This window comes from Mauremys mutica, chromosome 9, assembly GCF_020497125.1.
Source record: "Mauremys mutica isolate MM-2020 ecotype Southern chromosome 9, ASM2049712v1, whole genome shotgun sequence".
In the NCBI taxonomy this organism is placed as follows: domain Eukaryota; kingdom Metazoa; phylum Chordata; order Testudines; family Geoemydidae; genus Mauremys; species Mauremys mutica.
The window spans coordinates 77,375,787-77,393,512 of NC_059080.1; the positions used below are offsets into that span (position 1 = coordinate 77,375,787).

A 17,726-nucleotide genomic window follows, 5' to 3' on the forward strand; every position below is an offset into this window, starting at 1 on the left:
ACTGCAAGTTTGACTCCCAAGGAGAAATTCTATCTGGCTCAGGCCCCTGTTCCTGCCATGGTTCCCAGAATGCACATGCCAGAGCAGTAGCAGCATCAGCCCATGAGAGGGGTTAATGTGCTCCTTGCTCTTTACTCAGCCAGCTCTGTGAACTGGTACAGAAAGGGTGGTGGGTGATGTTCCCTTTGGGACAGCAGCTAGAAGGAAGCAGGGGCTGCACTCCCCAGTGGAATGCTGGGCAACTTGTGCAGAGGCAAAAGGAGAGTGAGGAAGAGCAAGGCTCCCTCCTTTGAATCCAGCCTTTGATCTTTCATGAGAACTGTGATGCAAAATACTTTACAGAACTAAACTGTATTGAAGAGATCAGACAGTATATGGTATATATTGCTGTCTGCTACTATCCCTCATGCATCTCATTAATAAATAAAATAAAATAAAAATAATAATAATAATAATAAAAGGGTTCACCAGTATAACCTATGGTGTAAATGTAAACAGATATCGTTAAACAGGTGCAAAAGGCTGCGTGAATGCTATCTGTAGTGGCTTATTTCAATTTAGTTAAATTACTTTTCCATGAATATAAGATTGTTCACACTGCCTTTTGCACTGGTTTAACTGTATCAGTTTAAAAGCTGATTCAAGTTACACAGATGCAACTTTCTCATACAGACAAGCCCTAGCACTGTCTCCATGCAGAAAGTTACAGGAAGGTTTTTCTAGATCAGTGGTTTTCAAATTGTAGGTTGCGAACCAGTACTGGGTTGCAGAATGGAAGGCACTGGGTTGCAGCGGCTCTGGTCAGCACCATCGACTGGGCCATTAAAAGTCCCATCGGTGGTACTGCCCAGCTAAGGTAGGCTAGTCCTTACCTTTTCTGACACCATGCTGCGCCCTGGAAGTGGCCAGCAGCAGGTCTGGCTCCTAGGCTGGGGGGTCATGGGGCTCTGTGTGCTACCCCCGCTCCAAGCACCGGCTCTGCTCTCCCATTGGCTGGTTCCCAGCCAATGGGAGCTGGTGGGGGCAGTGCCTGCGGGCAAGAGCCAGACAGAGCCGCTTGCATGCCTCCACCTAGGAGCTGGATCTGCTGCTGGCCGCTTTCTGGGTGCAACGTGGTCCATGGTGCTAGGACAGGCAGGAAGACTGCGTTAGCACCCCTGCTGCGCCACTGGCCGGGACCCATCCAAGGTAAGCCCGCGCCCCAACCCCACGCCCCAATTCCCTGCCCCAGCCCTGAGCACCCCCAAACTCAGAGCCCCTTCCTGCACCCCAAACCCCTCATTCCTGGCTCCACCCCAGAGCTTGCACCCCAGCCCAGAGCCCTGACCCTCTCCCGCAACCTAACCCCCTGCCCCAGCCCAGAGCCCCCTCCCACAACCATAACCCCTCATCCCCAGCTCCATTGGGTTGCGGGCATCAACAATTTTCTTCAACTGGGTCGCCAGAAAAAAAGTTTGAAAACCACTGCTGTAGCTCCCTTGCTTTGTAGCTCAAAGACAGCCTTGATACTCAAGGCCTGTCTAAATCCTGGAGTGGAGTAAGCAATCCTCAAATAGATTGCTGACTATGCTACCACTCTGAAGTAGAACAGTCTGAATCCAGATACTATATCTGGCTACATAGTCAATTAATTTGGGCATGAATCTCTCCTAGTTGGACCAAACAGTAGTTGGCATCACATTTTCCAGAGAGTTCAGTATCTGAATTCCCTGGCTAAGTGATTATACCAGTTCAGCTGCAGCACAGAAAACACCCAGACAGTATTAAATTCCAAGTACATGTTGCGAGACTCTCAGTAGTTTGTGCAGGAGCAGTGAGTCCAGTGCTCTGGAAAGAATGGCCATTTTGTCAAAAATTTTCTGACATAGCTGGCCACTTATCATATTGCCCACAAACTAAACAGCCTGATGAACATGAGGTACCATAGCTGTTAAACGCTTTATGTTATTTTGTTAAGTGTACTCTTATCTTCTCCAAAAAATGAAATTACTATAATCATAGCTACAGGGAGAGAGTTACAGAAGTTAAACCAAAGTAACCCCACATTAACTGAAATTTATATTAGAAGGTTTGTGGGTGTGTTTGCAGTGTACTAAAAAATTACAAATACAGTTTAAGAAAGTGTGACTTCTCAAAAATGTCTTCTCTTTCTACCAGCCACGAGAGCACTCCTTCCATATGCCATGCTGGTGTCTGAATTTTCTCCTTTACAACGACTGCCATCTAGAACGGTGGTTTTCAAACTTTTTTCTGGCAACGCAGTTAAAGAAAATTGTTGATGTCCGTGACCCAACAGAGCTGAGGATGAGGAGTTTGGGGTGTGGGAGGGGCTCAGGGCTGGGGCAGAGGGCTGGGGTTTGGGAGGGGGTCAGGGCTCTAGGCTGGGGATGCAGGCTCTGGAGTGGGGCCAGGAATGAGAGGTTTCAGCTCTGGGAGGGGGCTCTGGGCTGGGGCAAGGGGTTGGGGTGTGGGAGGGGGGTCAGAGCTCTGGGCTGGGGGTGCAGGCTCTGGGCTGGGGCCAGGGATGAAGGGTTTGAGGTGCAGAAAGGGAATTGGGGGGGTGGGGTTGGGGTATGGGCTTACCTCGGGCAGCTCCCGGGCAGCGGTGCAGTGGGGGTACTAAGGTAGGCTTCCTGCCTGTCCTGGCACTGAGGACCGCGCTCTGCCTTGGAAGCGGCCAGCAGCAGATCCGGCTCCTAGGCGGAGGTATGCAAGCAGCTTGGTGCGGCTCTCGCCCATAAGCACCGCCCCCCCAATTCGGAACCGGCCAATGGGAGTGTGGAGCTGGTGCTCTAGGCGCGGGCAGCACACAGAGCCCCATGGTCCCCCCGCCTAGCTGCTGGACCTGCTCCTGGCTGCTTCTGGGGCGCAGCACAGTGTCAGAACAGGTAGGGACTAGCCTGCCTTAGCTGGGCAGCAACACTGACAGTACTGGGTCGCGACCCACAGCTTGAAAACCACTGACCCAACAGTCCCATTTCCAATCACAAATGGGGTTAAGCAACAATGTGTCCTTGCTCAGAGCCCTTTTGGTCTATTCTTAGCTGTGATGCTATAAAAAGCCATTCATAGCTCTTCAAATGGCATCACAGTTATAAAAACAAGTCTTACAGTCCAAATTAAGCGCCGGCATTATAACCATTGAGAGCATATTAAACATTTCAAAGGCACGCTGACACAAAAACTGCACAAAACCAACATTTCTGACTCGACCATTGAGCAACTGGTGATGGATCTTATTGCAGAACACCATGTCTTAAGGGTGGGTGTCCACACTTTTGAGAAGAATCGCACTGAGCTGCTGGAAACACAGCATCAGGCATGAAAACAATGTGCAGCTCAATCAACACAAGTAGGCAAATGGCTCTTTGGCCAGTGAGGTAACTGTTCTTCCTGATTTGTTCTATGGAGTCACGCAATGTCCCATTAGTACAAACAGTGATTGTCGACGTTGTCCTTGAAATCGAGGTGACTAGCTTCATTATCATCATCACTCGTTCCCTGCTCTGGTCCAACTCTGCTTTCTGGTGCAGGGGATGCGGTGTGGGGCCCCTTTATAAGCACTGCTGTCAATGATATACCCTCTTGTTTCTTGGGTGACAATGCAACAAAGACCATGACTGCCTGAACAATGCACAGGGGCACAAGGAAAAAAGGCTCCTGATGCTCCCTCCTTCCTTTTGCACAGCACTGCTGGACTAGTTACTATCTAGCCCAGCAACGCAGTATTAGGCATCCTTATAACTGAAGTGCCTGGCAGTGTGCTGTTCCAATGCCATATGGATGACAGGTTTGGAGACGCATGCTGTAGGTCTCTAGCGTTCTAGACAGTAAAAAGGCAAAGGAGGAATCCCTCCTGCTAACCAATTCAGGCAGCCTTTGGCATTCACTTCAAAGAGAAGTGAATGCCCATAATAATCTGCCTGGTATTGCAGTGGATGTTGTCAAAAAGGGAAGGGGATGGGGAATCAGTGGAAACAAAAAGAAAAATAAATAAATGCAATATCCTGAGATTACAACATTGTCAAAATACCTGCTTCTTCGGTGGGTATTTGCTAAAGCTGCCAAAATCTTTAGAGGCTTCAAAGGGGTGCAGCATATTGAATTATTCATTGTATTTGTACATACTTCTGATGTAAACCTCTTTTCAACTGTATGCCAAAGGATTCTAGAGCTCCACTGTCACATTTCCTGCAACCCTCCCTGAGAAATATCTCACTGCACATGCTCAGGTTCCAAACTGCCCTTTCAGAATGGGAAGAGAGAGTGGTTTTATATTGCTAATCATTATAATTCCTCTCCTGCTGATCCTCTCACTTATGGTAGAAAATCGAGCATTTAGACACTGCGTGTGCTTTCAATACATAGGGCTAATGGCCAGGCTGTGCACTGGGTATACCCTTTGGACTGCTGCTGCAGCCCCAGACTCTAGGAGCCCAGCAGCCAGTGAGCGCCCATCCCACAAGGACAAAATGCTGGTGGATCTGCATCTGGAACTCTCCCACGCTGCTTCTCCCTTGTTCAGGCTTCCCATACCTTCCCTTTCTGAATTAGAATTGCAGAATTCTGCCGGGCCCTCTGCACCCATGAAAGTGACATCTGGGATGAACCCTATGGGAAACATGACTTGGCTTGGTTTCCCCTGCACTTCATGACAAGGTGAAAAGTTTCTGAAGTTCAACACTTACACAACCATTCAGCTCATCAAGAGAGAGTGGAAACAGGGCACTTTCTCTGTGTGAGCGTTTCAGACCTTTCCCACTGACAGCTCCTCTAATAACTTCCATCTCCAGCGGATTTTAGAAAGGCTGGTTTGCCTTTTTTCTCTGCAAGACTAACAAAAATAATCGGTGGGAAAGAAATTGGGAAAATGAAATGCTTCTGAAATGACAAGGCAAGGCAAGATTCAAATGAAAGCTGAGTCACATTCTGCTTTTTGAAACAAAGAACCCTTATTAAACATCAACTGCTCAGCTCCCCACTTAATTGCTGAAGGAAAGAGAATTGTTACTTTTTCCAACGCTAGCCTTCACCTACTAAAATGAAGGGGAGGGGAAAAAAAACAACACTCTAACTAGAAACCTCCTAGAACTCTGTATTCCTTCACTGCTGGGTGTGTCTCTCCAGCAGAGCAGCTGCAGAGACGGGAATGACTGGAAAAAGCCAGCCAGCCAGCAGCTGCTGTCAAGCTGAAAAGAGATTTGAGGGACCTGCCAAAAGAATTCCACTCCCTTTCACCCAAACCCTTTTCACCTCATTTCGGTCGCCTAGCAGCAAGCACATACACTTACTCAGCATTTTTTTTTTCTTAGACAGGTTGCATTAAAAAAAGCAAAAGCAGCAGTGAAGGATTAGGCTAGGAATAACAATGTTTCAACAATGAAGCCCCTCAGGGGTTTGCTACACTCCATCATCCTGCTAGGCCTCCGTACTGCTCTGACTGCTGACAAGAAGTTTATAAAGTTCCTGTTGATTAAGCCTACAGGCTGCAAAGATACTTTTTTTCCTCTACACTTTATCTTCTAGGGCAGTGGTGGCCGAACTTTTTCTGTTGTGCCTCCCCTTACCAGTAATGGGATCTGTCTGTGCTCTCCCTCCATTACTGCACAGTTGCCTCTGCACAAGAGCTTGTGCTGAAGGCAAAGCTGGGGGCAGAACTGGGTATGGAGAAGGAGCTGGGGCTAGAGGCGGAGCTGGCCTGGGGGTGGAGAGGGAATGAGGGCAGAGCTGGGCTGCGGGTGGACCAGTGGGCAGAGTGGAGCTGGGGCTGGGGCCAGAGCTGGGCTGGGGGCAGGGCACAGCTGCGTCTGGGGGTGGGCTGGGAGGGCAGTGGAACTGCAGCTGGGGGTGGAGCAGACTGCTCAGTGTGGAGGACTACACCTAGTGTGTCATCATACTTGTATTCACATGTGAAGAAGCGTAATATGACTCCCTGCTGCTTGCCACACATGGACTTGCAGCATCAAAGGGACTTACATGAGGTGCGAGAGTACAGAATTTGGGTACAAGATGTTTGCAGGATTAGGTCTAAACTTTAAGGGCCAAATTCAGTACTAGCATAAGCAGATAAAATTCAGTTGGCTTCAGTGGAGTTGTCTCTGCTTTGTGGCCCCAATTCAGCAAGGTACTTAAGCATATGCCTAACTATAAACATGTGAGTAGTTCTACAGAAGGCACTGGAACTATTAACTTAAAATTTGGCACGTGTTTAAGTGCTTTGCTGAATCCAGGCCTATAACAGGACTGCATTTTGATCTTTGATTTTTTTCTTGTTTGCTACAAATGTAACTAGATGGTGTTATGCAAAGTTTCAAAGTGTCTTGATGCAATCTTTTTAAAAAATTTTTTAAAGTGGGGTCATACAAATATTTGTAGAAAAAAGGATGAAAGGAGTTGTAAACACTAGTGAGGCAAATTAGCATGTTTTATTAGAAAGGGTATTTGCAAATTCTCTTGTGCTATATTTGTCCAGCTCTACTCTTTACATCATATAGTTAAAATAGGTGTCCTTTCTCACTATGTTAGCAATCCTTCCTGTGCTGGTACAGAACACCAGTATTTGATAGCAGAACCTGTAACTTTGAGCCAAAATCTGCACTAACAGCTACACATAGGAAGTCCCAAAATAGAGGAAAATTGTTGATTCTTTGCAATCCATCTGTAGATACTATTGTTACAGTGATAATTCAAATAAGACTCCAAGAAAAAAGAACTCCAGACTGGAGACATCCCAAAGGTTTGATGGCAGAAATACATGGTAAAATATTCTGGAAAGACCTTGGACTTCTTATTCCTTTTATCAATAATGCTCCTAGGCACTTTGAGGCTAACAGAGGAAAAGGAGGTAGTCACCATTCATTACATTTTTGCCGCATATTGGCAAGGAGAAACGAACCAGCTTGCTGTTAATTTGTGGCTTTGAGGAAACTTTCCATCTGTCCTAAAATAAGTTAGGTCCTACGTGGGCAGGCAAACATCCCTTTCTGGTAACATCTGCTTTGATAATCCAGATCTCGGTTTCCCTCTTAAAAGCTTCAACGACATGATGACGCTTTTGCTCCTTGCTCCCCACAATATGTTCTAAACATTCCAGTCTGTTGTCATCACTAACACATCTCCCCTCATTAATTCCCCTCCCTAGGTAAAAAAAGAAGAAGAAAAAGTAGATTCACTTAATTGTGGCAAGATAGTCAGAGGCCAGATTCTGCCACAGTCTAGGGGCGTTTACACAAGGAATTTTGATTTGAGCTCCTCTTTGCTACTTGCACCAATCACTATAAAAGAAATATCTAAGATCAAAATAAGGAATTTCAAAATTCAAAATTATATTGTGATAGTGACTATTACAAGCAAACAAACACTGGTACATTTACAGTACACTAATAAAACACCAGAAATATTATGTCAATTGGTGTCATTACCGTAAGAGAAAACATACTTCTATTTGCTGCCAAGAAATGTGATACTGTATTTAGAAATACAGTATAAACAAATGTTACCCTGAAATAACCACATGTATTTAGGCACAAATCCCAAGTCAAGAAGACTGTAATCATGGAATAATAATTAAAGCAACAGATTTCTAAGATTTTTCTTTGATGAAAATGCACCATTTTTTTAGATGTTTGGAACTCTGACTGCCCATTTACAAGGCACGGTCTATGACCATAATATCCTCAATAAAACGTACTCAGCTCACACTGTGTTCCTAAAGGAAACAGGTTATTTGTGTTCTCTAAGGAAGTTGATTAATATACTATATAAAACATAGCAGCAGCAGAGTACTCCCTAACAGAAGAAACACATCCTTTGCAATTGTTAAAACTGTTTATTTCCTTAAAGCAGTGCAAAGGAAGCTACATATCTATTTCTATTGTATGAGTCATTATAAAGCTGAGCCTTAAAAATAAGAATACACAAAATGTAAAAAAACCCCACACTGCCCCTGGAAAAATTACCAGCCAGACCACATTCATGTGAGATGTAACTCAAAGTTGTACTGTAATCAAAGGGCAAAATGCCACCAGTAACAAAATTTGGCCCCAAACCTCTAAGACAGATTGTTGGGAACAAATTCTGGGAGTTTTGCCATTGTCTTTAATGGGACCAAGATTTGGCCCACTGTGTTATGCTAGAGCCAAATTCTGCTTTCACTCAAATCAGTGTAAATTCAGCTGAGATCAACAGAGTTACTCTGGATTTACACAGTTGCAAAAGAGCAGAATTTGGTCTCTACTCTCTGCTGTTATAGCTATTGTGTATTTAGTTATGAAACTGTCAGGACTTCTTTTTTTTCCCCCATATACGGCACATTTAAATTTCTAAGGACTTTTAGATGCAGAAATAAATAGCCACTTTGTGTTCTGTTAGTTTGTGAAAAGAAACACAAACATCGTGTACTCGCTAAGACTATTTCCTTTTTTTGTTCTCTTTATCTAAAAGAAAAATTAATTCTGGCTGTACTTGTCTGTGATTTGTGCATAGAAAAAAACATAATTAGATGCATCAAATGAAAAATGTTTGCAGAAAGAGTAGCAGTACCTGTCGCAGGAGCTCCTCCTGGCGCATCCTAATTCTCTCCCTTTCCATTTGGATCCTTTGAAGCCTCAGCTTCTGTTGCTGCTGCTGCTGGGTAGTCAGTGCATTGGGCATGTTCAACAACCCACCTTGAGGGTTCTGGGTAGGATGGCTCTGCTGGGACATGGCTGTACTTGGTGTCATTTGTTGCTGGTGTTGGTGATTCATTACTATGAAAGAGAATGATAGACCTGGTTATGTTACAGTGTCTGAATTCTACTTTAAGACAACAGAGGGCCCAGTACATATGTTCTCCATCTGTGTTCAGTGTACAGTTATTGTTCACACATGGATAAATAGCAACTACTCCCTCTGATGAGATTTGACATACGTAATTATTTAATAATTAGTTGTCATTGTTTAAGATTCAAAACCAAAAGTTCAGTTTAGGTTAAGCTCTGATATGTTCCAATACTTATCTAACGTTATATAGTAAAGTATATACATTTTTTAAAATTCAATACATTCCCTTGTACATGACTAAGTCTACAGAATGTAATGACCTGGTTGAAATATTTTCATTATTTACATGTTTATTTTCTTGACGAAGCTAACTGAATCATTGTAGAACGAGTCAGTGGTCTTGACAGTTTTGTAACAGTGGTGTTTTTCCACAACTAGTGGAAAACGAACTTCTGTACATCATTAGTGGAGCTAATGCTGTCCCATGAGTTAGGGGCTAGCCTGTGATGCAGGAGACCCACGTTCAATTCCCTGCCTTGCTACAGATTTCCAGTGTGACACTGGAGAAATCACTTAGGCCCAGATCCTCAAAGGTGTTTAGGTCCCTAACTTTCATTGATTTGAAGCCTTACTCTCTCTCTCATCCTCATCTGTAAAATAGGAAATAATCGCTTTTCCCCACCTCACAGGATAAAATACATTAAAGATTGCGAGGCACACCAATACTAAGGTAACGAGGGCCATAAAGTACCATAGAGAAAGAGGGAGTGTTATATGATGAGAACCAATGACAAGCGTGGCTCTTAGAAGTAACAAAATTAGTTCAGCAGAGGATGATACCAGATACCAACAAGAGCTGCAGTGAAGCTAGATAGCCTTTTAGTCCATTTATTAAAGCTCTGACAGTTTCAAGGTAGGTGAAGCAATAATAAATAAAGAACAAACAGAGTTAATCTGAATTACGGGCACTTTCATAAATAAAAAAACAAAGAAATAGTAATAAATACAGATCAGCTGGCTTTTGCCCACTTTTCCTGACAGATGTTTTTGTGCCTTTTGAACAAAGAGTACTTCTTTTTTCCCACATGGCCTCAGCCATTTTGTTTTTCGGCTGCAGTCAGTGGAAAGTTAGCCATCTGTGCTCACAGTATCAGAACAGTTATGAATAGCAAAACAGTGTAATTTACAAGTTGCTGGTACATTAAACCAGTGGTTCTCAAACTTGTTCCGCCGCTTGTGCAGGGAAAGCCCCTGGTGGGCCGGGCCGGTTTGTTTACCTGCTGCGTCCGCAGGTTCAGCTGATCGCGGCTACAACTGGCCGCGGTTCGCTGCTCCAGGCCAATGGGAGCTGCTGGAAGCGGTGGCCAGCACATCCCTTGGCCCACGGCGGAACAAGTTTGGGAACCACTGCATTAAACCAATCTCTTTAGCAAAATTAGGAGGGAAAAAACACTCTGCATTGAGAGAATATACCAGGAATAAGATGGATTCCATGTGCCTTTCAAAATGCAGACTTTTAAAAGTTTTTACTAAACAGAATAGCCCAAATTTATCACTGGTGTAACTCCATTAGGCCAACTGAGTCAGATAAGACTGACTTTCCAGTCCACAGTTTAAGTCATGGTGTACACTACGAACTTATGTTGGTACAACTAGGTAGCTCCAAGTTGTGGAAAATCCACACCCCTGAGCAACACAGTTATACCAACCTAATCCCTTGTGTAGATAGTGCTATGTCGATGGGAGGGCTTCCGCCACTTGGGGAGGTGGAGATCTATGCAGATGGAAGCAGCTCTCCCATCAGTATAGGGAGCATCTTCATTAAGCTCTACAGTGGTGCAGCTGTACTGATGCAGCACTGTAAGTGTAAATAAGCCCTTAGTCTCTTTTCAAAATGAAAAGTATAATCAATTAGAGATTACAAAGACTAATTTAGATCTGTTTACAGCAGAGGCATATGTAAATCTTTCAAGATTCTTGGGTTGTATGTATAGAATGTGTGATATAGTTAATGTCTTACGAAGAAGATCTAGATATTCCTCAGCAAACTTTATTAATATTTGAAACCTTATCTGTGAGAGCATTCAGATTTGGAGTAGACCCATCAAACCGCACCCTTGATGGAGTATTCAAAACATTTGCCTTTGGAGGATAGCTCTGCAGAGGGAAGATGAGGAGAGGAAGCTTTTTTCAAGTAAAATTGATTTAACTGCACTGAAACTAACTGAATGCTCCCCAAACAACACCAGAAACAGACTGGTCAGAGAGTTAGGCTGTGTCTACACTGCCAATTTCAGTGCTAAAACTTTAGTTGTTCAAGGGTGTGAAAAAACATCTCCCTGAGCAATGAAAGTTTTAGCACTGAAAAGCACCAGTATAGACAGCGCTTTATCGCCGGGAAAGCTACCACCCCCTCATTCGGGGTGGGGGGTTTTTTAATCACCAGGAGAGCTCTCCCCCAGCAATAAAGCATGTTTACACTGCCCACGTCACAGTGCTGCCACGGCTGCGCTGTAACGTGGGCAGTGTAGACATGCCGTGTCACCAGGGCCGGCTCCAGACCCCAGCGCGCCAAGCGCGCGCGTGGGGCGGCATTTTGCCGGGAGGGCGGCAGGCGGGTCCGGCGGACCTTCCGCAGTCATGCCTGTGGGAGGTTCACCGGAGCCGCGGGACCAGCGCACCCTCCGCAGGCATGACTGCGGAGGGTCCGCTGGTCCCGCGGCTCGGGTGGACCTCCCGCAGGCATGCCTGCGGATGCTCCACCGGAGCCGCGGGACCAGCAGACCCTCCGCAGCTGCGGGAGGTCCACTGGAACTGCGGGACCAGCGGACCCTCCGTAGTCAGACCTGTGGGAGGTCCGCTGGTCCCGCGGCTCTGGTGCACCTCCCGCAGGCATGACTGCTTGGGGCGGCCAAATTCCTAGAGCCGCCCCTGCGTGTCACTCTAATCAAGGTAGGTTGTTCTGTTCAAATTCAGGGACCACCAATCAGGGGCAGAATTCTTGCTCAGCTGGTGGCTGTTCAATGATATACATGAAATAAAGCAATAGTCTCAATGCAGCTCCTCAGTTGAGCATGTAATCAAAAGACAGTCAGAACAGGCACTCTCAGCAGTGTGACTGATTTGGGCCTGGAGATTGAACCACCCTCTGATCTCTAGACGTGGTTCTCTCCAGGACTGGGCTGGGGCAAAGAGGTGATATAGAGCAAGGTGGGGAAGCCTGCACTACCGTTTGTGCTCCATATTATCCATGGGTGGAATTCTTCAGTTTCCAGTATTGTCAATCCAATACTTTACATGAGCACTAAAACAGTGCACTTAATTTCCCCTGTCCCCACAAAAACAAAACAAAAAGCCAACCAACGAACCAAAATAATAACAACTAACAATAAAGTTCTCCACATGCATTATCTGAATCCAGATTGGATAATGGTTGGCAGCCACAAATTTCCTTAAAAGTTTATTGACCTTCTCTGCACTGTTCCATTGCCAGTCCCGTAAGTAAGGAATAACCCAAATAGACAAGCTTCCCTCTCCAAACAAGAACACCCCTAATCTCAAAACACCGTCTTATAAGGAAAATGTTAAAGAAGTTTTTCCTTCCAAAGAAACAGGGATTTTTATCTCTTATCTTTTTCTCATTGTTGCTCCTATCACAAAGAAAGCCAAAATTTTAACTGGTTTCTCTTCCTGTCTGCAGACCAGGATGAGTTTATATTATGTGGATGTCTGACCTTCAGAGTATCTGGTCTTGCAGTACTGTAGATAACAATAAAGACAGAATGAGCAACAGGGACTATTGCAAAACAGCAAGCACTACTCAAACTATGTTTCTGAGGCCTTGTCAACACTACACAGTTTGGTTGACTCAAGTTACACAGACAATCAGAAACTGGTTTAATTACATCACTTGTGGGTGTCAACAGCTGGTGCTCTAGCATCAACAGTGAGATCAGTGCACTGTGGGTAGCTATCCCACTGTGCTACTCGCCACCTTCTGCAGCTAGGAGTTGTGGGATGGTGGAGTGGATCGCAGTGCATCATGGACGCGGGCTCAATGTCCTACGATGCAGGTTTTTCTGTCCCAGGATTCCATGGGCTTTCGACTGCATTTTATGGCATTTTTCAATGGCTCCTGTTTACTGCATGCCAGCCATCTCTGTCTGAAAGGATGAATCCTGAACTGCTCTCTACTGCTGTGGTCGCTGTTATGAACATGTCACAGATGGTCATGCAGTAGATCATGAACACCCAATCTGAACAGGAATCAGAGTTGCCTGACTTGCTGTGTGCAATGGAAAGAAATGACATCAGATTACTTTTGGCATTCAGGGAGTAGCAGAACACAGTGGAACATTAGTTCTGGGCTGGGGTAACAAGCACCAAGTGGTGGCATCGTTATGCAGATCTGGGATGACAAGCAGTGGCTGCAGAACTTTCTGATGTGGAAAGCCACCTTCTTGTGCAGAACTCACCCCAGTACTGCAGCTCAAGGACACCAAAATGAGAGCTGCCTTCTTGGTGGAGAAGCACATAGCGATCACTGTGTGGAAGCTGACGACTCCAGACTGCTACCAGTCAGTCACAAATCAGTTTGGAGTCAGGAAGTCAACTATTGGGGCTGTGTTAACACAAGTGTGCAGGTCCATTAATCACATGGACTATGAAAGACTGTGACTCTTGGCTATGTGCAGGAAATAGTGGATGGCTTTGCGGCAATGGGAAACCCTAGCTGCAGTGGGGCAATAGGTGGGAGACATATTCCAAGTTTGGTCCCAGACCATCTTGTGATGGAGTATATCAGTACAAAGGGATACTTCTCTATGGTACTGCAGGATAACCAGGGGTGTTTCACTGACATCAACGCAGGGTGGTCCAGGAAGGTGCATGACAAATGCATCTTCAGGATCACTAGCATGTATAGAAAGCTCCAAGCAGGAACTTTCTTTCCAGACCAGAAGATTCCAGTGGGGGGATGTTGAAATGTCCATAGTGATCCTGAGAGACCCAGCACACCCCTTACTCCCATGGCTCGTGAAGCCTTTTATGGGGAACCTGGACAACAGCAAGAAATGCTTCAACAATAGGCTGAACAGGTGCAGAATGACTGTAGAATATACCTCTGGCAGATTAAAAGCATTCTGGTGCTGCCTTGATGGCAGGTTAGACCTAAATAAGGAAAATGTTCCTGTGGTCATAGAAGCCTGCTGCGTGCTCCATAATATTTGTGAGGCTAAGGGTGAAAAGTTTCCCCTAGGGTGGCGTGTGGAGGTGGATCGCCTGGCTGCTGAATTTGAGCAGCCAGATACCAGGGCTATTAGAAGGGCACAGCAGGGAGCTATCTGAATCAGAGAGGCTTTGAAGCGACATTTTGACAATGAGCACCAGTAATCTCTCTTTCTGTACAGTACTCTGCCATGCTTTTGTTAGCTTGCTGCCTTGCATGAAAACTGTGATGATTCCTGCCCAGAATTTGTAGTCAGCAAATGATCACATTGCTACTATGTATTACTCCCAGCAGCAACCACTACCTGTAGGAGACAAATAAAGATCGGTTATCTTCAGAAAGTTTGTTTTTATTTAATATCAATTAACAACGCATACAAAAGGTTTGGTGGGAAGAGAGATAAGAGTGCAGGGCAGTGTAGGCTCTCACATCTGGGTGTAAGTCCAATTATCATTTTGGAAGCTGACTGAAGGGGTGGAGTGAATGGCATACTGAGCCGTTCCGGGAAGTTGCAAGGAATGTGTGGGAGGAGTTTGGGTAGGGCATGGAAAGCAGTTCTGTATCAGCTGCAGGGGGAAGCGAGTACTACCTGGAGCATGATTAGGGAGTTCAACATCTCTGTTTGCTCCTCCATCACTTTTATCATCCACTCATGACCCTTTACAATGTGCTCCTCACTCTTCTTTCTGTCCTGCCTTTCTATTTTAAATTTTTCCTTAAGGGTCTCTCTCCACTCCCTGTGTTATTTTTTTTCGGACTCTGAGGATTGGAGTACTTCTCGGAACATGTCCTCTTTGCTCCTCCTTTTGTCATTTCCTTATCTGGAAGAGGTGTTCCATCGGTGTGTAGAGGGTTCCCCTGAAGATCACATCTACAAAAGCATAAGAAACATGATTGTAAGTTCACACACTGAATCATTATAATAAAATACACCTCTTTTTACATACAAATCACTTTCTCACTGTCCCCTTGGCAAGCACGCATCTCGGCAAACACCCTAAACACCGTGAGTTCGGCTGGGGAGGAGTGGGGGGTTCGGTGCTCAAGATGGGCAAAGGGTCTAGGTGTTTTTTAAGGGGATCACTGCAGGTGACTAGGGACAATATTGTAAATTCTGCCACCATTTTCCACAGGCAGGGGTCATTGAAGCAGATATCTCACTCCTGAGCATTAGCAAGGATGCATCTCCTGCACATGTGCAGCTTCAGATCTGGTCCCTATGCTGCTTGCCTGTGTGCCACTTTGGTCCCTGCACAAGTGATTGCTGATTGGCAGGGGAAAGTTTCCTACAATGGGGGAAGGAACAAACCAGCTCTGCCAAGGAACCTCCAGCAGAGGATTGGTGAGTACCTCCAGGACAGTTTCCTAGAGATCTCTCTGGAAGATTCCCATGAAATCTCGGTGTGCATTAACACTCTGCTCAGTCGCACAGGGAAATGTGGAGCACACAGAAACACATCTAGTCTTGAACATTTCTATCCCTTCACCCACTTCTAGAATATATAGAGCAAAGGACAGCTCTACCTCATATAAACGAGCAGCATCAACTCAAAAAGATCACTCACCAAGGCTCTCCTCTCCTGCATCATGCACGCCAGAGATGGACTGCTGGGACTGGCTAGACCCTGCTGCATGCTCCACATCATCCTCCAACTCGACCTCCTCGTCCATGACTCCATCCTCGGGGTTGAGTCCACTGTCTGCTGCCTCCAGCCCCAATGAAGTATCAATGGGGCTCATGAAGGTGGGGTTGCCGCCAAGAATGGCATCCAGCTCCTTATAGAAGCGGTAGGTCTTTGGCAGAGCACCAGAGCACAGTTGGCCTCCCGTGCCTTCTGGTATGCCTGCCTCAGCTCCTTCATCTTCGCATGGCACTGCTGCATGTCCTGGTTGTAACCCTTATCCAACAAGCCATGGGAAACCTGTCCATAGATATCGAAGTTCCTATGGCCGGAGCATAGCTGGGACTGCACAGCCTCCTCTCCCCACAGACCCAGCAGACCCAACAACTCAGGTGTGCTCCAAATGGGAGAGCGTTTGCTGCGTGGAGCTGTCATGGTCAGCTGGAAAGATGTGATGTGAGCTTTCCACACAGAGCAAACAAGAAGTGGAATTAAAAAAACTCCGAGTCTTCGAAGTGGGAGGGGCGGATGCCTGTGTACCTGAGTGCAGGGCAGTGGAGTCTGAACTGCTGACCAGAGCGTCCAGGATGTGGCATAGTGGAACATCTCCTGGAGGCCACTTACAACGACATAACCAAATTCGGTGTCTACACTGAAACTTTGTTGATACAACTTTGCTGCAAAAAGCTCTATACCTCTCATCAAGGTGGCTTTATTTTGTTGGCAAAGCAGGAGAGTTTTGCCAGCAGAAGGAGCATTGCAGTGTGTATGCTTCCACTGTTTTGTCGACAAAACTGTGTAGTGTAGACAAGGCCTAAGACACAGAGAGGGTCTGTTTGTCTTCTTATGTAAATCAGGAGTAACTCCGCTGAAGCCTAATGAGTTACATCATGTAAAACTGGGGTAATACTGCAAAAAGTTATGCAAGCACTTAACTTTGCATATGTATGTAAGCATGTGTTTAAAACTCTGCAGTATCTGGGCCTAAGTGACAGGAGAATCAAGCCCAGCATCACTGATCTCTTGAGGAAAATCACAATATATTAGATTCTTCTTAAGTGCAAATCTTTTAAAAGTATGGGACAAATGTAAAATGCTGGAGCAGAAAAAGGCTATGAAAATATCACTGGACAAACACCCTGCCTGTGCAGATTCTCTGGGGGAAGAGCAGGGTGACAGCCTGCATTGTAGCAGTCTTATGGAATGTGTTAGTCATGGATGTCTACTGGCACAGCTACACTGGAGAGTTTACAGCAGCGCAGAGCTCTCTAATATAGCAGCTCTAAGCTGACAGGAGAGAGTGCTCCCGTCGGCTTAACTACTCCAGCCCCTGCGAGTGGCAGAAGCTATGTCGGCGGGAGAACTTCTCCCGCCCACACAGTGCTGTCCACACCGGAAATTCTACAGACCACAGCTCTCCTGCCTCCAGCAGATCTCAATTCTCTTTTTGCACCACAGATGGGCTTCTCTGGGGCTAGAGAAGAGAGAAGGGGAAGAATAGGACAATGCTGCGGAGGTGAACCTCCTAGTGTTATGCCCCCCGTCATCCCTGCAAATACAGCAGGGAACAAGGGACAGGTAGGACCATTCCACTGCCTGTGCTCTCTGGCCTTTCTCCACAGATGGTTCTGTGGATCCAAGTTCTGCTGGACATCGGTCCTTGCCAGGCAGAACGTGGATCCACAGAGCAATGGTGCTGTTCTAGAACTGTCACTCCTAGGATGGGTCTTTAGAAGGGCCTCCGAGTTCTGGATCACCTGGAACTATTCCTGTAGGCCAGTTTGAGTCTTCGGACAAGTCAGTTTTCAGCCTACATTGCTTGTGCAATGGGGATGAGATAATTATGTATCAGCATAACTATCAGTTCTACAGGCATACAGTTTTTCCATAGCCATAGCTCGCCAGACACATTGAAAATGTTAGATATAAAAGGTTGTTTGCAGTGTTGCTATAGCCGTATTGGTCCCAAGATATAAGAGACACAAGGTGGGTAAAGTAATTGGACCAATTTCTGTTGATGAAAGAGACAAGCTTTCAAGGTACACAGAGCTCTTCTTCAGGTCTAGGAAAGATGCTCAGAGTGTCACAAGCTGAAGCAGATTGTTTAGCATAAGTAG

At 45.8% G+C, this 17,726-nt stretch overlaps 1 protein-coding gene across 1 annotated transcript in view; it reads right to left on the bottom strand.

Moving 5' to 3' along the window:
* The window catches only part of WWTR1 (WW domain containing transcription regulator 1), a 120,245-nt gene that overhangs the window by 15,070 nt on the left and 87,449 nt on the right, over positions 1-17,726 (bottom strand). Inside the window, exon 3 of the mRNA XM_045030617.1 lies at positions 8,542-8,747. Coding sequence (XP_044886552.1) covers positions 8,542-8,747 — 206 coding nt within the window. The remainder of the gene's footprint in view (positions 1-8,541; positions 8,748-17,726) is intronic.